This window comes from Poecilia reticulata, chromosome 12 (genome assembly GCF_904066995.2).
Source record: "Poecilia reticulata chromosome 12, P_reticulata-male-v2, whole genome shotgun sequence".
Classification (NCBI taxonomy): domain Eukaryota; kingdom Metazoa; phylum Chordata; class Actinopteri; order Cyprinodontiformes; family Poeciliidae; genus Poecilia; species Poecilia reticulata.
Window position 1 is genome coordinate 812,016 of NC_088841.1, and position 27,582 is coordinate 839,597.

Below are 27,582 nucleotides of genomic sequence, written 5' to 3' on the forward strand. Positions count from 1 at the left end.
GCATCACAGCAGCAAAAAATACTGGCAAAAATAATAATCCAATTGCATATTTTTTCAACTTTAACAATCATTTGACCTTGAGATGACGTGTTGGGAATTAGCTGAACTGAATAAACTGAACCAAATGTGAAAAGTTGAAAATTATTTAGTTCTCCATGTGATACTTATTCTAATGTAAGTATTTTGTTCCAGCTTCTGCTCAATCTGTGCTCTAAATTGCTGTTTTTGCCAGATGAGTTGTTGTCCTCCCAGGAGAAGTCTTCAGGAGCGAAGGACGTCATTGTGTCCGTTGACACAAGCAAAGACTCGGATTGTGATTCATCCAAGCCATCTTCAAAGACAACCAGCCTGCAGAACAGTCCAGCTGTACAGAAAGGTCAGTCAGCTCATTTCCTGCAGCTCACACAGGAAGCTGCTGTAGATGAGACATGGCAGACGGGAAATATTACAAGGCAAATTATTACACGTGTAGTTCTTTAGTGTGTTATGTGTGTTTGTAGTAAAGCTTTTCATTTGGCTAATCAGTTCAACCCTATTGCGAGAAAGCTCTGCTAATCTCTAACCCCCTTTGCGTACACTAAAGCTCTGCCCAGACAGGAAGTGGCCTAGAGACCTAGAACCCCTCGCTGGGCTGACTGTTTGCTTCACAGATGTTTTTGGCAACACTGTGTGTTTGTGTATACATGTGTGGGAGATACAGTCATATGAAAAAGTTTGGGCACCCCTATTAATCTTAATTATTTTTATCTCTAAATATTTGGATGTTTGCAACAGCCATTTCAGTTTGATATATCTAATAACTGATATACACAGTAATATTTCAGTATTGACATGAAGTTTATTGGACTAACGGAAAATGTGCAGTACGCATTAACACAAAATTTGACAGGTGCAAAAATATGGGCACCTCAACAAAAAAGTGACATTAATATTTAGTAGATCTTCCTTTTGCAAAAATAACAGCCTCTTGTCGCTTCCTGTAGCTTTTAATGAGTTCCTGGATCCCGGATAAAGGTATTTTTGACCATTCCTCTTTGCAAAACAATTCCTGTTCAGTTAAGTTTGATGGTCGCTGAGCATGGACAGCCCACTTCAAATCATCCCACAGATGTTCAATGATATTCAGGTCTGGGGACTGGGATGGCCATTCCAGAACATTGTAATTGTTCCACTGGATGAATGCCCGAGTAGATTTGGAGCGGTGTTTTGGATCATTGTCTTGCTGAAATATCCATCCCCGGCGTAACTTCAACTTCGTAACAGATTCTTGAACATTATTCTCAAGAATCTGTTGATATTGAGTGGAATCCAGGCGACCCCCAACTTTAACAAGACTCTCAGTGCACTGGCCACACAGCCCCAAAGCATGATGGAACCTCCACCAAATTTTACAGTGGGTAGCAAGTGTTTTTCTTGGAATGCTGTGTTTTTTTTGCTGCCAGACATAACACCTTTTTTTATGACCAAACAACTCAATCTTTTTCATCAGTCCACAGGACCTTATTGCAAAATGAAGCTGGCTCGTCCAAATGTGCTTTTGCATATCTCAAACGGCTCTGTTTGTGGCGTGCTTGCAGAAACGGCTTCTTTCGCATCACTCTCCCATACAGCTTCTCCTAATGCAAAATGCGCTGAATTGTTGAACGATGCACAGTGACACCATCTGCAGCAAGATGATGCTGCAGGTCTTTGGAGGTGGTCTGTGGGTTGTCCTTGACTGTTCTCACCATTCTTCTTCTTTGTCTCTCTCATATTTTTCTTGGCCTGTCCCTGTGGTCTTCCATTTCCTTACTATGCTCCTCACAGTGGAAACTGACAGCTGAAATCTCTGATACCTTTTTGTACCTTTCCCCTAAACAACTATGTTGAACAATCTTTGTTTTCAGATCATTTGACGCCACTCTTCAGAGGAGATTCAAATAGGAGAACATCTTGCAATAGGCCACCTTAAATACCTTTTCTCATGATTGGCTACACCTGGCTATGAAGTTCAAAGCTTATTGAGGCTACCAAACCAATTTTGCATTTTAGTAAGTCAATGAAACGTAGTTAAGGGTATTCAAATCAATAAAATGATGAGGGGACCCAAATCTTTGCACCTGTCAAATTTTGTTTTAATGTATATTGCACATTTTCTGTTTGACCAGTAAACCTAATTTCAATACTGAAATATAACTCTGTCCATCAGTTATTAGATATAACAAACTGAAGTAGCTGTTGCAAACATCCAAATATTTAGAAAAAAAAAAATTAAAATTAATAGGGGTGCCCAAACTTTTTCATATGAGTGTATAGCAACAGTGTAATGTAAAAGTGCCACCTGTAGAGCTGAAATAGTCACACAACTGTTCCCATAGTGTTGCACACAGTATGCTTTTGCTTTTATTAAGACTAGAAAGTTCAGAATCTTAAGATATTACTATTTTTTTCAGTACCGTTACCGTAGGATAAATTGACAAACTTTTGTCTTTCCATTTTCAAAGTAGTAACAATTTGCAGTGCCTTGAGAAAGTGTTGTGTTTATTGCTTCACCTGTAATTCTTATCCTGTCATTCAAATGTATTTTTTTGAGAAATGTAAAGATTATGATTTAAATGTTTGTCCAATGAGACCGTGTCATTGGTCCAAGCAATCAGAAAGCACGAGGTGGGGTCCATCACAGGGCAGCACTAACATGCACACCCACGTACACACAGAACACACAGACTTTACATTAACTTCCATTCATTACAGCCTAACCCTAAACCTAATCATTACATACCTAACCCGAAAACAGCATTTTCCCTCTTGGGGACCAGGATTTGTCACCACAATGTAGACAGGCAAGGATATGAAAACACGGTTCACACGCACACATAGGCCACTTTAAGAGAGTAGTTATCCTAATCTGCATGCTTTTGGATTTTGGGAGAGAATCTAACGTACTTTGTGTGAACCAAACAGGGAGAACATAGAAACTTAGCACAGAAAGGCCCTTCAGCAATGAGGCATGTTTAGGAAAAATCTTTTTCGTTTTGGGATTCAGCGATACACTGAATCAATCAGAGAAATGCACATTTGTCTTTAGATATTTTATTTAGAAAATCAGTAAGTATCAGATCAGCATGTGAGAAAAGAAGAATAAGAGAGAAGTGAATCTTAAAACACGCAATTCTTCTTGTACATCTCTTCACACGGTGCCTTCCACCCATCTCTCTCCTATAGGGAACACTCCTCTCAGTTTCTCCCATTTCTGGTTAATTGATACCTCTGTCCCTAAATCAGACCTGGTTCAAAGGAGTTTCAGTTGGACAAGGAAGAAATACATCTTCACTGAAACCTCCGTTTTCAGTTCCATAAGAAAAAACACCTGCTCCGAAACCTTTGTTGTTAGCTCATTCTTCCAAGTAATCAAACCTAAGTTTTATTTTCCATGACAGGCTAATAGTGCCAACAAGTGTGCCACTCTTCTATCATAAAGCCAAGCATGACTTGTTTCACTTACTTGCCCCAGACCAAAACATTGATATAAAAGCAAGCCCCTTGTACTACGCTGCGTTTTGCTTCCTACAGAGGGTGTGCGCTCTTGGTTTTTGAAAAATGATTGCTTCCTCTAGGTGTAAACTCTGAGGGTTTAAATTTTGCCCAATTTCTAACGTCTGCTCGTGGCTTATGTAATGGAATGAAGTTTACTGGAAATTGCCTGAAGAGCTGAAAGAGGCAGTTGATATTAATTCAATATTTGTAAGCGTGGCCAACATGGTCTGAACGGCTTTGTTCACGTCCTCCATTACCATTGCAAAGCTACAGGCAGACTACAATTCTAAAACGTCACAGAAAATCAGTGTCATTGTTCACAACCCCTCCTTCTGATTGACCCAGTCAAAATTCTACTGGAGGAATCGAAGTCAATGGGAGAAAGCCCAGACTGTGAAATGAGTGGAATTGCGTAAGAAGGCACTAGCCAGGCTAATGTCCAGATGAAAACCATTTGAAATATTTTTGAGTAGGGTCGTTAAAGGAGTAAAACATCCAGCGTTAGTTGAGCCAGTTTGTCTTGAATATATTCTGTGAAAACCCAAACAAATTAAATAAATAAATCCTAAGATGGAGTGGCTTTCAACAAATAAGCAATTTACCCCTGGGGTAAATATAACATATAAAAAATATATATAAAAATATAGCTTTACCTTTTCAACTTCAGAAGCAACATACAGTCATATACTCTGATTTAGAATAGAATAGAATATACTATATTTAGTATATTCTATTACTAAATATAGTATAGGGACAGTGGGAACGAGATTCCCACTGTCCCTAACTCCCATCCAGCGAAACCACAGCCAAGGGAACGGGCTTGGCAGAATCAGCGTGGAAAGAAGACCCTGTTGAGCTTGACTCAACAGGGTCAAGCTCAACATATATAGTATATACTATATATAGTATATTCTATATATAGAATATACTATATATTCTATATATAGAATATAGTATATTCTATATATAGAATATAGTATATTCTATATATAGTATATAGAATATACTATATACTAAATATAGTATATTCTATTCTATTCTAAATCAGAGTATATGACTGTATGTTGCTTCTGAAGTTGAAAAGGTAAAGCTATATTTTTCTTATTGCCTATGTTGGATATTCTCCTTTCAGAATGTAAATGGCTTGTGCTTGTAGAATGCTTCCCAGAGGACTCCAAAGCGCTTCACATCAGTCATTCACACACTGATAGTGGCTAACTCCTGGATAGTAACCACAGTTGCTCTGGGTCAGTCTGACAGAGGCAAAGCTGCCGTGCAACTCCATGCAAGTACGTTGCATGGAGCCTCAGGCAGACAGAGTAGGAACTGAACCGGCAACCCACTAGTTGCGGGACAATCGCCTACTAACGAGGTCACATAAATTAATTAGTACCAAAACGGAAAGAGCCACACATATAGGTGGTCATAAAATTCGAATAGCATGAAAAGATTTATTTAAGCCAGTAATTCCATTCAAAAAGTAAAATTTGTATATTATAATAATTCATTACCTACAGACTGATATATTTCACATTTATTTATTTTTGTATTAATGATTATTATTGACAGCTAAGGAAAACTCTAAAGTCAGTATCTCAGAAAATTTGAATATTGTGAATAGGTTCAGTCTTGAAGTACCCCTGGTGCTTCACACTAATCAGCTAATTAGTTCAAAACACCTGCAAATGATTTTAAATTGTCTCTCAGTTTAGTTCTGTAGGCTACACAATCATGAGGATGACTGCTGACCTGCCAGTTGTCCAAAAGATGACCTTTGACACCTAGGACAAGAGGTCAAGACAGAAACATCATTGCAAAGAGGCTGGCAGTGCACAGAGCTCTGTGTTCAAGTACATTCGTAGAGAGGTGAAGGGGAAGAAAGATGTGATAGAAAAAAAGTGGATAAGCAAGTGACCACATCCTGGAGAAGATTGTGAAACAAAACCCATTTAAAAATGTGGGGAAGATTCACAAAGAGTGGATTGCAGCTGGAGTCAGTGCTTCAAGAACCACCACACACAGGCAAGATATGGATTTCAGCTGTCGCATTCCTTGTATCAAGCCACTCTTGAAAAAGAGACGGCATCAGAAGCGTCTCAGGTGGCTAAAGACAAATGGAACTACTGCTGGACTACTGCTGAGTGGTCCAAAGTTATGTTCTCTAATGAATTAAATGTTGCATTTCCTTTGGAAATCAAGGTCCCAGAGTGTAGAGGAAGAGAGGAGAGACACAGAATCCATGTTGCTTGTGTTCCAGTCAAAGTTTCCACAGTCGGTGATGGTTTTGGTTGCCATGCCATCTGCTGGTGTTGGTCCACTGTGTTTTCTGAGGACCAAGGTCAACACAGTCATCTACCAGGAAGTTTTAGGGCACTTCCTGCTGCTGACTAGCTTTATGGAGATACAGATTTAATTTTCAAACATGATTTAGCACCTGCACACAGTGGCAGAGCTCTGGTCCTGTTCTTAATGGTCCAATTAAGAACAGGACCATAATATCCCTGTTCTTAATTGGCCAGCAAACTCACCTGACTTTAACACCAGGTGAGTTTGCTGCCCAATTATAAAATCTATGACATTATGTCAGTGGTTCCAAACCTTCCCCCCCCCCCCCATGGTTTCCAAACATTTTCTGGTCCCCCCAATGGATTACAATAGGGAGAGTTAGACTCTGGTTGAACGATGTGTGTGACCGGGGGGCTGGAGGGGGTAGAGAGAGCCTTAGAAAGTCCCTGTTATACTCTTCCATCCACAAAAAAGAGCAAAATTAAAAAATTAAAACCATTTATTTGCTAATCCTTTTAGAACTGTAGCCTTGCCCCTCACTGAGTCATCATGCAAACGCACTATTCACCCTAATCCAAGCGCAATCTTGATGAAGTAGAAGTGTGGAGAATTAGAACCGATTCATGTCTATTTAAAACAATCACATATCCGTAGCTGTTGCTTACAAAAGGCAGTGGACTCGAGTTTGATTTAATGAGGCAGTGCTGGCTCAGAGTTCCTGCTTCAGCTTTTATTGTTCATGACAGACACAAGAAATTTTCCAGAAGCCACGGAGAACAGTTGAGCTTTGTTCCGTTTCCTAGGTTTTCTGTTCACTTCATGGTTACTGCATTGTAACTTACTGGCAAACAATTGACTTGTGGATGTTTTTTTTTTTTTCTTTTTTTTTTATTAACTAACATGTTCCTGAGCACAGCGAAACATCATTGGTACTTGGAGGGTTCATCAAATCAGCATTTCACATTAAGTATGTTCTCTATTTTTGTTCTTTTGTTTCATACTTCCCAGATGATGATGAAGATGGCAAAACTACAACTCAACCTCTGTTGAAAAAAGGCAGGAGACCCTTTCATTTTGTTGCCTTCAACTTCTTCTCCCTGAGATTTTCTACTGTGTGTTGGCATTCTTCTCCCATTTTTCTGCTTCATCCTCTCTCATCCTGACATTCTACTAACATTCTGCCCTGCACCTGCTGTCTCTGTCTTTAGTCTCTCTGCTTGTTCTGTGCTTCCGCCTGCTAGCTACTTTTCTTGGGGAACAGTCATTTCTCCTGATCAGTCTCAAACTTTTACTGGTTTCCACTCAGTCTCTGATGTCCTGCTGCATCACATGGCTTTTATCTCACTTCAGATCCTCAGTAGTTATCGTCTCTTGGTGAGATTTCAGTTCCTCCAAAGCATCTGAAGTTTCTTCCTTCCTTAGAGGTGACGGTTCTTTTCCAGGATCCTAATTCTGCTTCAGAAACATCTCAGCTGTCTGTTGGCTCCTCGATGTTAACAGTGTTTCTCCTCTGCTTCAATGTGACTTCATTTTGATTTATTATAGCTCCCCATTAAGGCTAATGTTCTCAAAATAAACAGATGGACATAAAAAGTTTTAAACTTCTGAGTTTTTCTGACCCTTAATTGTCACTTTGCTGTTACTGATTGAATGTGCTGTGTGTGTCTGTCTGCCTTACAGACAAGAAGAGTCCAACCATTCCTTTAAATGTGTCTGACCAGAGGTTGCTGGAAGCCAGTCAGCAGTTCCAGCAGAAACAGGGGAAGGGCACAGTGGATGTCTGGTGGCTGTTTGATGATGGAGGTGAGACAGGACAGGACTTCTTGTCCGGTAAAGGAACTCAGCCAGAGATCAGTGAACTACAGCCACAAACCAAAAGAAGCTTGTCCCATTAAAGCAGTTGTGCCCAAAGTCGGTCCTCGAGGGCTGGCATTCTGCATGTTTTAGTTTTCTCCCTGGATTAACACACCTGGATCAAATGATGGCTCATTAGAAGACTAAGAAGAACATTGACATGCTGAAAAGGTTGCTACTACCACCAGGGACATGAAAAGTCCCTGGTGGTACTTTTCATGTCCAACAGAGAAACTGCATTAAAGTTTCTCTGTTGCCTTCTGGAGCTGTTCCAGTGCTTCATTTTTACTTTAGTTATCTGAAGACAAAACTATCTGTGCTTAAAAACTTTTAAATAAGAACATGGGCTTGGTCACTCAATTCACATACTTGCATTAGACTAGCGGTTCTCAACGTGGGCGGTAGCGCCCCCCAGGGGGCGTTCAGAGGACGGCAGGGGGCGCTGGCGTACATTTTTACAAAAGGGGGGCGCTGGGATGCCTTTGAGGGGCGTTTGGTCGAAGGTAAACTTTACACCTTAAATGCATAACAATACCAGTTTAGACTTTGAGCAACTTGGTAAAACTGTATTGTGTAACATTAAATCATGCTTGGCTGCAACTGTATCGATGGCAGCTCTTTTTCTATTCAGTGTTTGTAGCTTCATGGCGCATCTCCGCATCAGTTCAGCGTTACACTGGCTGATGACGTTGCTGTGATTCACTTTGTCTGGTATTTATGTAGGCTACATATGTTTTGGCAGTTCTGTGATCATGTCAAAGCAACAATTTATATTAAAAAATGTTTTATTTCCGTTTAAAAGCTGCCCGCTACCATGGAAGGACAACAGAAAATTGCTCTTATAAACATATAATTACTAAAATCCCCAATACTCTCACTTTGTATCCCTCTGAAAAATGAACCTATTTAAATAAAGAAATCCCTCCATGAGTGATACCTCGATAGAGGCCGTTCATTTTATAGCGGTTTTATTTATGTATGTGGTCCGGTATGAAACGGGGGTGATAGAACAACGCAGCACTTTTAAATTTCAATAATCAGAATGCAGAAATTGTTTCCGTTGTTATAAAAGGTTTATGTCAGTCTGCCTTTTCCCCATCGATACGTTTCCCGACCGCCCTGCACCTTAGGGAGTTGAAAAAAAAAAAAAAAGACACATTGCGCAAAACTCTGAAACGCGAGAAGTGGGACATAAAACTGAGCGACGAACTAGATGTGAATTATGGCATAAAATCAGAGAATCCGACACTGAACAGTGAAAAATCAACACATGATGTGAAACACATAATAATTAGGCGACGCAGCAGGTGATGAGGGAAAATTACTGATGGTCAATAAACGATAAAATAACTGTAGCAACAGGAAAGAAACTAAAGTGGACATAGCAATAAACCAAGAGAGGATAATACTAATCGAATTAAACTAAATAGAATTAAAATGAAGAACAAAATGCAAGAATAAACTAAGAAACTACAGTAAATACGGAGGAATAAACTGGTGTGGCAAGACCTTTCGAGCAATAATTAATACAGAGGACTGTATGGCAAGAATAAACAGACATTATTTCCAGATATCCAGATAAAAGGTAAAATAATATTGAAGTGCCATGGGCAGGGGCGCAAAGTGGATGCAAATAAATCGCCCCCACCCCCCACGAAGGAGCGTAGAAACATACGCTCGCCTCCCCCCCAACTCCCCTCCTCCAGACTCCGATACGTTTAGGGCAAAACTCGCTACATTTACCCCGTTATGTGCGCGAGGTGAAGGAGCGTAAGGCGCGCTGAAGTGTACGGGAAAACATAATCGGTGTGCCGATTCAAAACATCTACAATAATGATAGTAACATTAATAATAAAATAATTGTCAGTGCAAAGTAGCCTACAAATTCTTTGGTGGGGGGCGGTGAAGGACCTGGATAAAGGCTAGGGGGGCGCTGGCCCAAAAAAGGTTGAGAAACACTGCACTAGACCAAACATTGATGGTTTACATCCAGAAGAAAAACATATGTTCATTAAAAATTAAACTTACAAAATCATATTTGCATTGTAATTTTATTGTAACAAATCTTGAATGTAGGAAAACATTCCTGAGCTATTCCAGTAGATTCAATCATTGCTGTGTTCATTAATGGCACTGACAGAAACGGTATGCTAACCAGACTCCAGATGAGTGTATAAACATACATGATGAGCCTGAGGCACAAGTCATCTTCATAATTTGTCACTACTACAACCCATTGACACTCTACGATGCAGTGTGGATGAAATTATTCTCAATTCAGATATGGATGCAGACATTATTCATACCTCTTTCTCTTCCGATTCACCCAATTTTAAATCCTCTTTTTTAAATATCATTTACAAGTCGGACTTATTGAATTTGAGCGGTGAGGAAGATTTTGATATGCAAAATAAATAATAAGAAGTGTGAATAAATGTTATTGCATATTTGTTATATTAATTATACAGTGTAGATTTGCAGGTAAGGTTTATTGAAAATGATAAATCAGAAAAATAGTATGTAAACTATTTTTAATTTTTAAACAGTACATTTTTAATGGGTTTGTGCTGTTTTTTGAGAAAAATGCACACATTTGATACATATTAGGTTTTGTTGTTCTCAGGTTTGTATAAATTGATCGGTTTACTTTCCTTGGATCAGGTCTGACCCTGTTGATCCCATACTTGTTAACCAACAAGAAGAGGTGGAAGGACTGCAGGATCCGCGTTTTCATTGGAGGGAAGATCAACAGGATTGATCATGACCGCAGAGCGTAAGGCCTGACAACTTTTCCTACCCTTTACTCCAGGTTTTCTGACTGCAGTTGAGATGCAGTGAATTTAACTGAAAGTATGAAGTACTTTTTTCCCCCAGCAGTTCTGCTCTCAGTGCTTACAAACACACTTTTAAGGACTTTGAGTTTAACACCTGTCACTGTTAAAAACAGCTTTTTTTTTCCATATTGTTTACATAAAAACATCTGGACTTCTACTTCTGGGGTAATTAATAATAACATGAAATACAACTGAAGTTTTTTTAAAGTAATTTTATTTAACAAATTAATAAAAAGGCTTAATCATTAAGATCCCAATTGGAGATAAATCGAGATGATGGGATGAAGCTCTTGCTCTATCTACAGTAGGTTTGAATAATGGATGCCACTTATTACTAATGTTGGCAGTGTAATTTTGATAAGACATCCTCTCAGATCTGGAGAAACTTCTCTACATGCTCGTTGCAACTCTTATATGAAAGTTTCAGAAAGTTACTTAGGCTGCAAATGTTTCATGCTACTAAAAGGAGCTGCTTGGCGTAAAAACGCCCTTTCTTGCTAGCTTGAGAGGAAGAAAATAAATCGCCTAATGTCAAAACTTTTGGAAAGTAGTCTTTGTTAAAAATAGCACTTTTGCCTATAATCAAGAAGGTGAACCATCAAAGCTTCTGTGTTTGAAAGAGCGCAACACATCCTGGGAACATCCTGTTTCTGCTGGGGTCAGCCTTCTTCTGGGTTACTTCATTACAGCTGTTACTGTTTCACTTTAAAATCATATTTCCTTATTCATGTTATGAATCAGACATCACTGTCTTGTCAGTGACTGGCAGAGTGCTCTAATATGTCTAGTTTAATCATTAAGAGTTTAACACAAATTTGAGTACAAGATGCAGATATTTTTATTGCAAGGCTGCTAACTTCCATGATCCCTTAATGGTGTCTGAAACCTTGGAGGAGAAAGAGAGAAAAAAACACCACAGGAAAGGTAAGAAGTTGGATGTTTGTTAGGCAGATGTTCCAGAGAATATACAGGTTTAGAGTAAATACTTGGAGACAGACAGGGCTACAGACCAGTACTTGCAGACTCTAATGCTTAACACAATATTCCTGTTTCTGCTGAAATGAGGTATTTTGGATAATTTTAAGTTTTCCAGCTAGGTCCCATTCTGTGATTATTAAAAACTCTTTATTAATCATCTTGCAGGGCAGTGTGTGTATTAATATAATCCATGCACTCTGTGATCATTCTGTAAACAAGCAGCTGGATTTCCAAGGAAACTTATTTAAGAATCTGACCGAGGAATGCTAATCTCTATAGTAGAAGCCGACAGCACAAGTTGTAAACCTGTAAGAACAGATTTCCACTTTGCTCCCACCAGGAATTTATAATATAAAGATAAGTGTTAGATTCCAGTTAAATTAAACTGTCCCTCGACTAGATTTGCTAAACGTTGGTGCCATTATGGTTTTTTTAATATATGGATGACCCTTACTGCTGTGTTTTCTGGTACACACTCTCACTTCCATAGTCTGTCATGGTTCTTCAAGCTGCCTCCCACTTTCTTTTGTTGGATAAAATTAACTTGGTGCTACAGTAGCAGCAGAGCCTTTCATCTGTACAATCCTGGGTGCACTTTGTTCTTCTCAGTTTGAAACAAAGAGGATTTCAGACAGGCTCTTTGAACACTTCACTGTTTCTCCTCCATTCACTGCATGGTTTTATACCAGTACATCAAGCAGCACTCAGCTCAGTTTGGGTGTGTTTAACTGCTTCATTTGCTTCTTAATCAGTCTTCTTTACTGGGCTCTAAGTGTTTCCATAGTTTGCTTCCAGAGGCAGCCTTTTTTGGTGAGGCTGATAAGCCTTTTTCCTATTCCAGTAAAATGATTCAAATGAATGGTAAGAAAATGACTACAATTATATTTTATTAAATTAACTAAAATAAAAGATCTGTTCAGTAACTTCAGTAAATATACAGTAATTAATCAATAAATCACTGTCATCTCTGAATCAGATTCAAAACTGTGAAAAACACCAAAGATTGTCTGCAAGTTTAACTCTGAACAAACATGCTGAAGTGTATTAAAACTGAAGAGAATCAACTAATAGCACCAAGCAGCAGACTTTTCTTTGTAAAAGAACTGAAACGCATTGGTACAGGATGAAATGATCACAGCTAAAAACATACACACATATGGATTTCCATAGACCTGAGTCAGCAAATAGGACCTTAGCTTCTCCCTGTACAACAGCCCATCAGAACGATCATTTGAACCAGCAAACATAACGATATCATCCAAACATTAACATTATTATGACGGCACAGAAAGAGCATCATCATTAACAAGAAAAAAAAAAAAGAAATCTTAGCAACATTTATCCAGATCAGTATTAGCATTATGCTAACCAGAAAAACATAAACATCTGTAAATTACCGCAATGTTCATAACTGATAATCATCAAAAAAACAAATGATGGCAGCGGTGAAACGGAGCAGAGCCGCATGGAAACTAAGAGTAATAAAACGCACTGACCAACAGCTTACCTGCCATCTGAAAAATCCTCTTGTTACTTGAGATGGAGAATTTGGCATATTGTTCTACACCCAATAGAATGTCTCTTTATTATTATTAGGGGCATGCCATAGCAATGCATAGGGAGAGCAGTGACTGACTTGCAAAGCAAGTCAGTCACTGACTGACTGACTTGCTTTGCAAAGCAAGTCAGTCACTGCCTCCATGCATTGCATGGCAGGCACCTATTGTTCTACACCCAATAGAATGTCTGTATATTATTATTATTAGGGGCATGCCATAGCAATGCATAGGGAGAGCAGTGACTGACTTGCAAAGCAAGTCAGTCACTGACTGACTGACTTGCTTTGCAAAGCAAGTCAGTCACTGCCTCCATGCATTGCATGGCAGGCACCTATTGTTCTACACCCAATAGAATGTCTGTATATTATTATTATTAGGGGCATGCCATAGCAAATGCATAAGGAGAGCAGTGACTGACTTGCAATGCATTGCATGGCAGGCACCTATTGTTCTACACCCAATAGAATGTCTATTGTGTGTGTTATTTATTATTCTTCCGTCACCGTTAATGTGGCTCGTACCACTGCGTGCCCACCCACAAAAGTGGTATCATATCGTGCGGCTCGATGCCGAGAAGGGAGCTATTATTTTAATTGGGGATCGGACTTACAACGGCGACGTAAAAAGCGAAAAACGAGCAAAATCTGCAACTGCCGAAACCTTAGAGTGTAACTGTCACCAACTGCCGCTTTTAAGAGTGAGAAAATGAGTGGAATTTTGACTCAAAAATAATTTTGAAATTGCTCTCATGGCCGCAAAACTTGTGCTATTGGTATGAAAGTTGGTCATGAAATCGCACCGAATGCCTGCTCCGGTAAAATGTTTTCGAAATTTCTCTAGGGTTTGCGGTTTTCTGTCCAGGTGCTTTAGAGCAAAGTGATGGGACATGACTAACTGACGCTTCATCCCCAGTGCTTTATATAGGTTTTTGAAAATGTCTGAGCTCAGCGCACACCATATTTCTCTCATCACTGCAATTACTGTGAATGACCTACAGTTATGAATCACGGGACTATCGGAGATGACAAATAGCCCTCTCACACGCTTTAAACGGTTTTTGGATCGGCCTTACGGATCTTGAACGGGAAGAGGTCGTTCGGACTGCTTTTTTTCATTAAAAGTGACTGGGTGTTCTCAAAGTTACATGGAGTGTCTCTCACACACACACAGCAGTTGGCAGAGGCTTAATCGCTATTGCAACAGAATATATAGAAAGCAGAGCTGCTGGTTTGGACTACAAGGTCTCTGTAGTTCTAAACATGGCGGAACACTAATAACGAGGGCAGAGTAGAAGGTCAGAACTACAACATGGAGGAACACTCAGTTATTATAGAGGAGGGCTGAGCTGGCATTTAAGAACTACACAATGGTGGAACTCTGAGTCACTACAGAAGGAGGGTGAACAGAATGTTATAATTACAGGCAAGGCAGAATTTTCTGGGCACTATATAACTGGTTTAACCCAACCACTGTTACACATTGGATTAGTATGGCCATTTAAAATTAAGCTTACTAAAAATTTCAAAATAAAAGCCTGTATAAAGGAGCTCTCAGGCCTTTATTATGTTTTTCGCTCAGGTTAATGCAGAGAGCTACAGATATAAATTGCAGTACTATCGGAGACAAGAAATTGCCCTGTTATATGCTTCAAACTGTTTTCTGATCACTCTTGCGGATTCTGAACAGAAAGGAGCTGTTTGGACTGATTTGTTCAGAAAAACTAACTGCTTCAAACAGTTAGAATTCAATCTCTCCCTGTGTGTCTCACTCACATGATGGTTGACCTGCTCTTTAGAACTACAATGACTGAAAGTCAGAACTACAACATGGCGGAACTCTTAGATACCACACATTAGGGCTGAGCAGGCATTTAGATCTACTTGCTGTTTTCGGCATTATATAGCTGGACTGTTACACATTGGATTAATGTGGCCATTAATCAAATGTGTAACAATAAAGAAGCTTACTGAAAATTTCAAAATGAAAGCCTTGACATTTTTCACATCAAGTATTTCCTCTTTTGTGCTTTATGTGACATGTTTAAACAAACTACTGTTACACATTGAATTGGTGTGGTAGTTAAAATGAAACTACCTGAAAGTTTCAAAAATAAAAGTCTACATATTCCATGCGTGTTAGTGCACCGCCTATCGCGGCACTGCCTTGCTGCCTTGCGCAGCAAGGCAGTTCATTAGCATTAGTACAAAAGTTAGCATTTCACTGTCTTTGACTAGTGCACTAGCACTTTTACCTTAAGTTAGGTATTAGCTAATTTTCTCATTGATTAGACCTGTTTTGTATACTGAATGGAACACGTAAAATGAAAACAACATGGTCCTGTTGATTCTACATGCTACTGCCAGCATTTAGGCTAACATTAGCATATTGGCTAATTTTAGCTTGTGCTAATTTTAACATAATGACTGGTACAAGTACAGCTTACTCAACATGCTTCTGCCTCTCCACAGGTTATTGACTACATTGCAGCTTTCTTTAGCATTACTGCAAATTTTTAGCATCAGAATGCTGGGTCCAAGCCGACGGGCACACTTTGGCATGCCCCTTTAAAATTTCTGCAGGAATTTTCTAGTTAGGGGCATGCCATAGCAATACATAAGGAGAGCAGTGATTGACTTGCGAACCAAGTCAATCACTGCCTCCATGCATTGCATGGCAGGCACCTATTGTTCTACACCTAATAGAATGGGTCTTTATTATTAGGGGCATGCCATAGCAATGCATAAGGAGAGCAGTGACTGACTTGCAAAGCAAGTCAATCACTACCTCCATGCATTGCATGGCAGGCACCTATTGTTCTACACCCAATAGAATGTCTCTTTATTATAAATTAATTTATTAGGGGCATGCCATAGCAATGCATAAGGAGAGCAGTGACTGACTTGCGAAGTGGGCACCTATTGTTCTACACCTAATAGAATGCCTCTTTATTAATAGGGGCATGCCATAGCAATGCATAAGGAGAGCCATGCATGCATTGCATGGCAGGCAACTATTGTTCTACACCCAATAGAACGCCTTTATTATTCTTCTGTGACCGTTAATGCGGCCCGAACCGCTGCGTGCACCCCCACAAATGTGATATCAAAAATTGCGGTTCGATTACGGCATTGGAGCTATTATTTCTGGTGGGATTCGGAGTTACCACGGCAACACAAATTGGATAAAAAGACCCCCAAAAACCCCATTCATTTCAATGGAATCAGATCCTAAAAATACCCTATTTTTGAGCAATCACTGTGTCATCATACATTCACGTGGAAATTCCATTCAAACTTCAGTTTGTAGATACGCTCGTCATCTTATCTAAAATGAAGACGGTACGTCGATACGAATCACGGATTGTCCACAACTTGTCTCCAAGCGACCTAAAGTTTTCGATTTTTCGGAAAGTTAGAGTGTGAGTGCCACTCCGCTAGAGTGTGGGAGAGAGTGGATTTCTGACCCCAAAATAATTTCTAACTCGCCCTCACGCCCACAAATATCGCCCGATTTGCCTAAAAGTCGGTCAGGACAAAGATACGCATGCCTGCTCCGGTAAAATGTTTTCAAAATTTCCTTAGTGCTCACTGTTTTCTCTCCAGGTGCTTTCGACTGATTTGGCGCAACAGGATAAAGTCACACTCATCCCTATGTTTTTACATATATTTCTGAAAAATGTCAGACCTGAGCACACATCATCTATCTCTCATAATACTGTGAGTGTGGTAGAGATATGAAACGCGGGAATATCGGAAAAGACAAATAGCCTTCTCATACGCTTCAAACGGTTTTCAAATACATGGCATGGTTTCTGAACAGGAAGGAGTTGTTCGAAGGGCTTTTTTGGTTTGAAAACTGGCTTTTTTTAACAGAATTTTCCCACACTTTGGCTCTCACAGCTGCAGGGGATTAATTAATTACCATAGCAACAGAACACAGAGCCTGGAACAGCAGCTGCATGGCAGAACTGTATGTTTCTATAGAGGAGGACTAAACTGGTATTTATAACTACTTGTGTTTTTAGCACATACAGCTGATTTAACACTATAACCATTACACATGGGATTAGTTAGGCAAGTTAAAATTAAGCTCACATAAAATTGAAAAATAAAAGCCTTAAAGATTATTACATCATATAATTGCTTCTTTTGGGCATTAGATAACTGGTTTAACAAAAATCACTGTTGCACATGGCATTAGTATTGACATTTCAAATGACACTATAAAATTTCAAAATAAAAGCCTCAATAATCCTCTCGGGTAACTGCACAGCTGTAGACTGTGCAATTATATTAGCTTTTATTATCTTATTCTCTTGAGTTAGTGCACCACCATCGGCGGTGAAATAATATTAGCATTTATTAGCAGCTAATCTACCGCAGCAATTATTTATTAATTAAACATTAAGCCTAAAACGTACTACAACAGCAGACTAAATGTTCTGTTCTGTGTGCAAAATTATTGAATGTTTTTCTGTTTTGAGTATTATATAACTGATTAAACCCAATTACTATTACACATGGGATTAGTGTGGCCTTTTCAAATGAAGCTTAAGGAAATATCAAAATAAAAGCCTCAATAATCCTCTCAGGTAAGTGATAATATTAGCTTTTATTATCTTTTCCCCTCGAGTTAGTTATAATATTAGATTAGAAGATAATTTAAGATATAATAATAAAATGTTTTCAAAATGTTGCTAGGGCTTATGGTTTTTTGTCAGGGTCCTTCAGACCGACGCCGAGTGTCTCAAGTATAGAATGACTCCAGCAAACTGTCTGACAGAGAGCCAGCCCTGGTCCAGATAATTAATTACCATAGCAACGGCTCCCAGAGAGACAGTGAGTAGTCTCACAAACGGGCTCAGAGAGAGGTCTCACAATGCATTGTGGGAAGAATAAATATTTCCTGTGACTATTCATATTTTGCTTGCATAAAATTTGTATTTCTTTGCATTTTTTAATGTAAATTAAAATACTTGGTATGAAGCTTGAAAATTTTCGAGAAATAAACAATTACCGACTGTCTTTATTTTTTATTTTTATTTCAGACCGTGAGTGAGAACACCATGTGCGAAGTTTATAGTCGTCAGTCTGGGGCTGAATTTTATTGACCACTGGGTTCAGCTGATGTATTGTTGCAGTGAACTAAATCAGCCATAGAAATAGGGTGATTGATCTGGCAAGAGCTTCAGGCATTGGTGGTGGACAGTGTAAAACCCATTATTTACTTGTAATAGGTCACTCAAACAGAGTGAGTCTGTACATTACTATAAGAAGGGCGATAGTATTAGCTTTTTATCATAGGTTAAGAACTGACTTTTGACATCCAGAGTGTTAGCATTTTTGGACTACAATTTAGCTCAGCTTAGCATTGATCCTAATATTAAGCATCAGAACACTTTTCTTACTTATTAGCAACATTTTGTATAGTGAATGCATGTTGCACTAGCATGTTGTGAATGCACTAGCATGTTGTCTGTAATGACAGACAACATGCTAGTGATGCAAGTACAGCTTCATCAACATGTTTCTGACTCTCCACAGGTTTTTGACTACAATTTAGCTCAGCTTAGCATTGATGCTAGTGTTGAGCATCAGAACGCTTTTCTTGCTTATTCCAATGTTTCATATACTGAATGGAGTAAGTAATGACAGACAGGCTAGTGATGCTCCACATGTTACTGATGGCATTCATGCTATTATTAGCATTTTGGCTCATTTTAGCTTATGCAACATACTAAATGGTATGAGTACAGCTTAGTGAACATGCTTCTGACTCCCCGCAGGTTATTGACTACATTGCAGCTTTCTTTAGCATTATTGCTCACATTTGCATCAGAACGCTATATTAAAAATCCGACGGGCACACTTTGGCAGGCCCCGTAAAATTTCTGCAGGAATTTTCTAGTTTTCCCCTAGTAGCCACAATGGCTATTTAGTTTCTCTTCTGGGTTGGTAGAGCCAACACCCCAGAACAGACCTGGGGTGCTGGTCCATCAGGGGAAATTCATAATGACTCGATTGGTGGAAATGTTGTGTAAATAATTCAGATTTCATTTAGGCATTACATTATTAAGGAAAATAGGCTTTGATGATACAATTCTTTCTAGATCACTTTTAGATTATTTTTTTTTACTCTCCACATTTGGGAAGGTGCCCCAGCATCCCCTAGGGACCATTCTGGTTGTGTGCTGTGCACCTCAAGTTTTCCCTCAAGCTGAAATTGTGTAAAAAGAAAGTAGACAGGAGCTACAGACTGGGTGCTACCACTGTAAAGTCGCTATGCCAACTGTCAGTGTAAAGACATGAAATATTCATTATTAGCTGTTGATGGCAGAGAAGTGATAACACAAAGGTGCTGTGCAGCGCACAGGATGCCTCACTCTGTCAGGAATTCTGCTCTGTTGAAGTTAGTGCAGAAAGAAATGAGCTCCAGTTCCAGATAAACTCTGCTGCTCTGAGCAACAAAACATAAAACCTACAACTCTGACTTTTTTTTTGCAGGATGGCAACTCTACTGAGCAAGTTCAGAATAGACTTCTCTGACATCAACGTGCTGGGGGACATCAACACCAAGCCCAAGAAGGAGCAGTAAGTTCGCTCTTTCAGTCGTTTTCATGTCATCCTCGCCATCATCGCGCCTTCTTCTGAGAACATTTATACTGTGCTTGACTATGTCACTTCTAAAGTCTGACTCTACTTTCAAAGTCTCATCCACTCAACATTTTCTGGAGATGCAAACTTTGAAATAATTAGAGTTTTTGTTTTGTGGTTGACTTTCTAAAAGATGCTTTAGGACTGAATGAGTTAAAGCCAAGTTCAAAACTGGGCAACAATAAAGGCCACACCAAACATGTGCTTACTTGAGCTTGGTGTCAGCTGATCAATTGTTTTACCTCAACATTCTGCAGGTTGTTCACATAAATGGGGACAGAAGAGGCTTTTTAAACATTTAGAATGTCAAACATATACATTATTTTTGTTCCCACTGAGGTCACACAGACGACATGCAGAAAAAAAAACAGCACCTTTCTCTGAAAAACAGGAATAAATTTTTGTCTTCTTTTAGATATGTGTTCACCGATTTCAGCTGTTTAAATGTTTTTAAACCTAGTGTGTTAGAAGTCAGTTTCATTAGAAATTGTTCAGCTCACTGCTGCCATCTGGTGGTGAAAATACATCATCAACAAAGAGGTATTTTGACAACAAGCTCAAACTAATCTGTGGATCCTCCAGAATTTCTAATTGTAAAAAAAAGTTTAGACAGAACATGATTTCACTTATCATTTTAAGTTGGTCTTTATTAAGGGACATCAAAAAGCAACAGATTGGTTTCCTGTCTGTCCTGTTTTGTTGACATGGCTGATGGTTTATCACTGCTCATAAATGATTATTTAAACCTACATTCTAAGAATATAATCCAATCCCACTCAGAAGCCAGTGTGGTTTTTTGTTGTACATCTGTCACATTCTGGTAACTGTGGCTGTACCAGGAAGTCTGCAGCTTATGTCATGTTGTTAACCACGAAGTCTGTGTTCTGACTCAGTGTGGCAACCTTTGAGGAGATGATTGAGCCTTATCGGCTGAAGGAAGACAACATGGAATTGGAGGCAGCTGAGAGGTTGAAAAACGGCGAACCCTGGAGGATCACAGACAACGAGCTGGAACTGTACCGCGCCAAGGTCTGCACCCACTCTCTGATTCACTGCATCACACACAGCACACACTCTGATTCACTGGTTTGGAAAGAAAATGCTAAAATATTTTTATTTCGTTATTTTACCATGCAAAAGTCTTTGCATGAGAGGTTGAAACAACGTCTCATGCTCTGATGCACTGCATCAGAGTGAATCAGAGTGTGATTCACTCTGATGAATCACACACTGATTCACTGCAGCACACTCAGCATGCTGCTTCTATGTCATCTCAAACACAGTGAGGTCCTGGTGAAGTCTGCCACTAACTTTCAATGTCACCAATCCGGTCACAAGATCAAGATTACTCAATCACATCTTGGTCGACATTCTGCAGGAATATGTCACACGGCTTTTACCCAGTTAAAGCAAAACATCAGCAGATAAAAATTTACCTGATCAATGGCAGCATTCAGACATCAGAAGGTTTCTGATTCATGCCAGTCCCAGATTTCCTGGGACTGGCATGGTCCCAGGAAACCTCAAACTGGCACGCTTTTAAGATTTTAAGTTGACAGGAAATGTAAAATATTACTGGGCAGTTATGTTACTTGAAGACCTTACTGACAATTCCTAAACCCACAACTATAGAGTCTTAAAAACAACAAATGGAAAAAATACAATTAAAATAAATATCAATTTTTTTGCACTTCTGATAAATGCAAATTAAGTAATCAATTAGTGGATCTAAAATCATGATGTAACGCTGATCACATTTAAAACCGACCCAAGGCATAAATGAACTAAGAAGCTGCTTGTGGCCCCCCAGACCTGTGTTGTATTTGCTAACATTTTAACACAGACCACACATGTAAAAATGTAATATTTATTTATTGAGAATATCAATGCTGTTAAAATTGATTTAATGGTCTCAGCACAGATAAACAATTTAAAATCCTTTAATTTAACTTTTAAATTTAAGATTTTAAGGAGCTGGCAAAGTTTACTTAAGAACAATCCTCATAGTTGGATTGTTTGGTTACCATAATCTGATGCCATGAGTTTAATCTTTTAAGTTTGAGCTCTGTTTGTTCACAAATACATCTCAGGAACTACAATTATCACTTTTACGCTTTCACGGTTGGCCAAATAAACTAGAGCCCCTTTCCCAGAATTTACTAAGTCCATAGTGAAATGTTGTTGGTGGTGTTGATGTTTTTAGCAGCAAGAAGGGCCCCTAAGTCAAATTCTGCTTAAGGCCTCATTCAACCTTGGACCGGTGATGAGTAATTTCTCAACCTATATAAAAAGCACCACAGACGGCATTACTTAGTTTTCAACCAATTTCTTGCAAGAATTGAGAAGGCACAGTAACCCCAGCATTTCTGCCAGCCTGGTAGAAGCCGGCCTGGATTCCACCAGCAGTTCACCATGTGTTCTGCCACTCTGCTGCAGAACTTGTCTTTTTATTAGCAGGGAAAGGGAAGTGAATAGAATGTGGGAAGGTGATCGTAACAGAAGGGGGGCTACTCTGATAACAAGGAAAGGGGTAGAATAGAACTAAATTCTACAGACAGTTTTACAACTAGGAGTATCACAATTTGTTACACACAGTTTAACAAATTCCTCTTCTCTAGGTTAAGAGAGAACAAATGGAAAAACAACTTGATTATATATTAAGCTAAACTACTTATGTAAGAAAGATAACAAACATAATAATTCTAACAACCAGCCCTGCATGATGAGAAATCTGCTGCACTGCACATCTCTGCTGGATACAGAGGGACAAACAGAAGATTTGATTTATGTGGCTAAAGCCACATTTATGTGGCAAAAGCCACATAAATCAATAGACATGATTTATGTCTATTGAGTAGCTTTTCCATGAAATGGAAGAACTATTAAAGTAGGTCTTCTATTTCATATCTATTGAGTTTCAGAGACAGACACTGTTTTGGTTGCCTGAGCTGTAGGGAAAAGGTTTTTCTGGTTTCTGCATGCAGCATTGCTGCCTCACTAAGTTGACAAAACATTTGATATGGTGCCGTTTAATGCATCGTGTCACTCAAAAAATAAGAATAAAAAAATAAAACCAGCGTCATGCGCAACTATGAGACAATCTGCACCAAGGTAAACTTCAGGGATCAAACCGCGACAGCGTGCGAGGCAGCCAATGCCAGAGATGCCAGCGGTGTGATTGGTGCGTGCTCTCGGCTTCAATTCATCAACTATAAACCCATCTTTCAGGAACAATTCTGCCCTGCCAGAGATATGCTCAACGCTTGCAGTATAAGCCATACTAAGGAATTGTGATTTTTTTATTTATTTATTTTTTTGTGTATAATGAAAACAAAAACAAGAAACGCTTAGCCTGGGGGCCAAGGGGGCGTATAAAGCCTGGCAACCCACTTGACCCAAGTTAGGTGGGTTGCCACCTTAACAGTTGTGACTGTCTGCAGTCACAACTGTTCTCGGTTCTAGCTGCTAAAATCACTGCAAAGCTTCAAACTAAATCATTAGCCGTCAGTTGTTTTCTCCACGTCTTCACATAACACTGACATTTGAAGAGCCTGGATGATTGTTGTATTTACAGATCATTCTACAACAATGACCACAGCTTATGCAATTGGCAGAGAATGCATAAAGGAATCAAAAAGGCATGATGAAATGCATCTGTTTCCATCTGTGAGATTGTCCTGCTCCCCACACCCTGAGTCTGAGTGCGGGGATCTAGATTCTAGAGGAATGTTTTCTAACTGCGTGTTGTATTTGTTCTCCAGACCAATCGTCAGATCAGGCTCAATGAGCTACTGAAGGAACACTCAAGCACTGCCAACCTCATCGTCATGTAAGCCTGCATTCACCATTGATTGTCTGTTGTAGTGCCACTTCATAAATGTGATAGTGTGTCCATTCCAATGCTGTAGCCCAAGTATGAAAGCGCTAGATCTTTGTTTTAACTGTTGTTCCTCTCTCCAGGAGCCTGCCATTAGCTCGGAAGGGCGCAGTCTCTAGTGCCCTCTATATGGCCTGGCTGGAGGTGCTGTCCAAGGACCTGCCCCCCATCCTCCTCGTGCGTGGCAACCACCAGAGCGTCCTCACCTTCTACTCTTAGTGTTGGCACAGGAAAAAATCCTGTGTTTTTAAGTCTCACATTCACTTCTTCGGGTGATAGCAAAGCCACACACATGTTCCAGTTAAATCCCAAAATAAAAGGTGCACCATCACACTCCAGAGACTGTAGAAAACACAGTCGCTGTTGATCTAAAGGAGGAAGTGATACTGGTTGAGACGTTGATGAAGGAATTTCAGGGTTAGGGTGAAAATTATTGGTAAGGTTGCCCTCTCGGCTCCTTTCTTTTCTATTTATTCCAAATTTTCCTCTTTTTTTGTAGCTTTAGTTTTTTCAACTTTTGTGCACAAGTTGTCATTTCTGTTCAGATTCTTTTCTCTCAGGCTGTAATTCAGGCATTCATAATATTTGTGATTTTTTGTTCTCATGGTATGGAATATCTTGAAGTTAGTAGGACCAGTTGCCATGTCTGTTAGCAATAATCACCTAGTTATTTGTTTTAGACATTGGAGAGAACAACACATTCTAAAGCCTTACAGATGTGCCTTTTGGTTGGATCTGATGAAATTAGTTGAATCTCTAATCAGATAAACAATATGACCCATATTATTGGCGGTTAAGTAATAATTTGAATGCATTTATGGTGATTCTTTATTAGTTGAATCAGTTTAGATTTGGGGGTGAAACCTTTCTGTCTTTTTGTTTTTAGATTCTTCTAATCTGTTTATGGTTCAAAGCTCTGCTGGTCTTCCATTGTAAAGCTGTTGATCATTTTCAATAGCCTGTTTTTGGACACAGTTGTTTGTTTGGGTCCAGTGCCTGCATCAGATTGTATTTGTTTTTAAATTAAACATGCTATTAGTTAGCAAAGATGTGAAGCTAATGATAATTAGCCTTGTTGGTTGGAAGCTGCTGAGTAATGTTTGTTTCTGTTCTTCCCCTCTAAAGACTCTACTCTCTTCAACGACCTAATTAAAACCTTGCCTTAATGATGCTTTCCTTTCTCCAAAGCCATACTGGCTGTGTGATTTGTGTGTAAACGTGGAAGCAATCTGTGGTTTGTCTTCAGTCTCAGCTCGTTTGTAATGTAGATGCATCCATCTGTAGTGTCGTTGAATTTGGTGTGCTCTGGTTTTTACTGCACATTGCTGTTGAAGTGCTCTGTCCGCTGACTGTAATATTTGGCACTGATGTATACTGTCATGTCAGCCTACTGGGCTCCTTTGCTCCCATCAGGCTGCACTGTGGACAATTGTCCTCCTGGTCTCACTGAGCTCACACCTCCCCACATCCAGAATATGTTTTGACTGAGTGTGAAGATGTACCTCTATGCATTTGAGCAGGTGAGCTGAAGTTCCAGTCCAGTAGTTTTCTGTGCAGTGGAGCCTTGCTTCATTTAATTGGAACCTTCAACACATCCTCCATTGGCTCCACGCAGCAGTACCATGGTTCCATCAAAAGCCATATAGAACTTCCCTGCTCTGAGGTGTGAAAAATAGGTCAGATGTAGATCACAAAGCTCGAATAGAACTGTAGTTTATGCTTGGAGAAGTAAAGTTTGGCTGATTTTTAAAGGTTTTTACTAAATAAACTTAATAAATGTACATCTATTGCTTATGCAATCATTAGAAGTGAATAAGTACAGTTTTAATGGTGTACTTCTGCTGTCAAATTAAAAAATAGATTAGGTCAGGAATAGACTTAATGAGCAGATACCTTTCACCTCAAATTCTGTTGAGTAAATGTTGACTAAAGTAAATAAGTCTATTTGATTTCCAGATAAGAGAATCAGTGTGACTTTGCAGGTTGTTCGACTATAGAAAGCGATTTAGGTCTTCATATTTGCAAGTCAGATGAACAGCTCCTAATTTTGCTGATCAATGTCGTTTTAGATAAGAGATGGCTTACAACAGTAAAGTCAAATTTACTGTTGAGTCAAATTTACTTTCGTGTCTTCTTTTTTTTTAAACAAGTTTAGTCTTCACCTTGTAGCTCACTGATTGTAGATTGTATGCAATTTATGAAGAAGAATGTCAACCAATGCTTAGGTTAGTGGAATGTAATGTATTTATTATGACGTCCGGCTTCTGAGTGAGCAGATGTTTTATTTTATTTTGTTTTTTTTAATTACTTTATTCTCATGTATTTTCCACATAGCCAGCAATAAGACCTTTATCACTCATCCTTCTGTGCTTCTCCTGCACACTGTTCCAGACACTTTGTCCTGAGAAATCAGCAAAGCACCTTTTCCATTATTATACCAATCCGTAGAAGTGAGATGTTCCTGTTTGTCTAAGGAAAACTTTCCAATGTTGAAGACAGGTGGTTTCTTTCTGTTTGGGGGGTGCGGGAACTTCCGAGCTCATTTCAGAATTAGTTTTAAGTTTGTTTAAAAATCAGGCTTTCTCTCAAACAGATGCAGCTCACAAAATGTGTTCTTCACTGGTCTTAGTGATACATCTGTCCCTTCATTCATATCCTCACAAATCCAAACTATTGTAAAGCCAAGACACCCATTACCAAACAGTAAAGCAGGTCCATTGTGTAGTGCAGTTGTACTGAACAGCATACAATAACTGCTTTCACATTTTGAAATGTAATGATATTGATTGATACTGCCATGGAAACAACAGCTCAAACAGCAATAGTAACAACTGCAATTATATTATTTATAGTTTTTGCAAACATAATCAAGTTTATCCTTATGACCATAAGTCAGTTCTTGTCAATCATTTCCCCCAGTTATCATAAGCAGTATGATAATTATCCATCCCAGGTAGGTGCTATACACTTCAGGCTATTTAGAGCTGTTAATTGTGAATTCTATAAATGTCCATTGAGCCTTCAATATGAACTAATTGAAGAATATACAAATGAATGCACAGAACAAACTGGACTTTAAGCCTGTACTCAAAGAGAAATGAGATTTGATGTTTGAAATCACTTTTGTGTACTAAACGGAAGAAAGATGTGACTTTATGTTCATTGTCATACTGTGAGCCTTCTCTACCTTCTGTTTTAGAGCAACACTGAAGCACATACATTATTCTGTATTTGTATGTTAAAGAAGATATATAGACCTATATTCAGCATATACACATACATATGTCAGTCGGACCTACAGGAAATCTTTTTTTGATATGTCACGTTTTGATCAAAACCTAACTTTTACAAACAGGGGTTTTTGCCTGTTGATTTGATCAGTTCTCTTTATTAATAGGTTATAAAGAGTATTGGAGAATATTCCAATGCTCTGTTCCACAGATCAGAAGTCATTTGTTAATATTTCAGATTTAAGGCAGAGTTTCTGAGATTATAATCCAATGTTATTCTTTCTTAGCCTGATTCCTGTCACCCGCTCATTCCAGAACCAAAGTGACTGGTAATACGTTTTCCAACATAATAAAGTAATCACAATCCTAAAGACCTGCAGACCTCCTTTCCACTAACATGGCCTAACCTGTAAATAATCTAATAATGTTTCATATAGTATGAAGAAAGTATTTATTTTAGATCTGGAATTTCTTTTCTTTTTTTTTCTTGTGTAATATTTTGGATTCAGTACAAAATTATTTTGCATGTTTTTCTGTTGGTATTCTGCTTGCCTTTTAATTTTAGCTAAATTTTACTTTTTGACCATCTTTTTGATGCCTTTTGAGACAAAAGACCTGGTTAAGATCAGAAAAAGCAATACCAAGCTTTGACAAACGGATGGATGGCTGGTTGAAGTAGTAATGATTTGATTCACTGTACTGTTAACAGTCACAGATATGCTTTTTCTAACATTTTAACAGTTATGATTACAAATACTTTGTATATCTTTATTGCAATAAATGAATCAAATGAAA

General features: G+C 38.9%; 1 protein-coding gene across 3 annotated transcripts in view; it reads left to right on the plus strand.

The window, feature by feature from the left end:
- The window catches only part of slc12a2 (solute carrier family 12 member 2), an 82,607-nt gene extending 55,025 nt beyond the window's left edge, over window positions 1-27,582 (plus strand). For 2 of the 3 annotated variants that reach the window (XM_008423065.3, XM_008423064.3), the window contains exons 20-27: window positions 233-376; window positions 6,811-6,858; window positions 7,483-7,605; window positions 10,318-10,429; window positions 19,531-19,617; window positions 20,574-20,709; window positions 23,442-23,509; window positions 23,641-27,582. In XM_008423065.3, the coding sequence (XP_008421287.1) occupies window positions 233-376; window positions 6,811-6,858; window positions 7,483-7,605; window positions 10,318-10,429; window positions 19,531-19,617; window positions 20,574-20,709; window positions 23,442-23,509; window positions 23,641-23,776 (854 nt within the window). In that variant the 3' untranslated portion in view covers window positions 23,777-27,582. The remainder of the gene's footprint in view (window positions 1-232; window positions 377-6,810; window positions 6,859-7,482; window positions 7,606-10,317; window positions 10,430-19,530; window positions 19,618-20,573; window positions 20,710-23,441; window positions 23,510-23,640) is intronic. The other variant, XM_008423068.3, reaches the window with a different exon arrangement.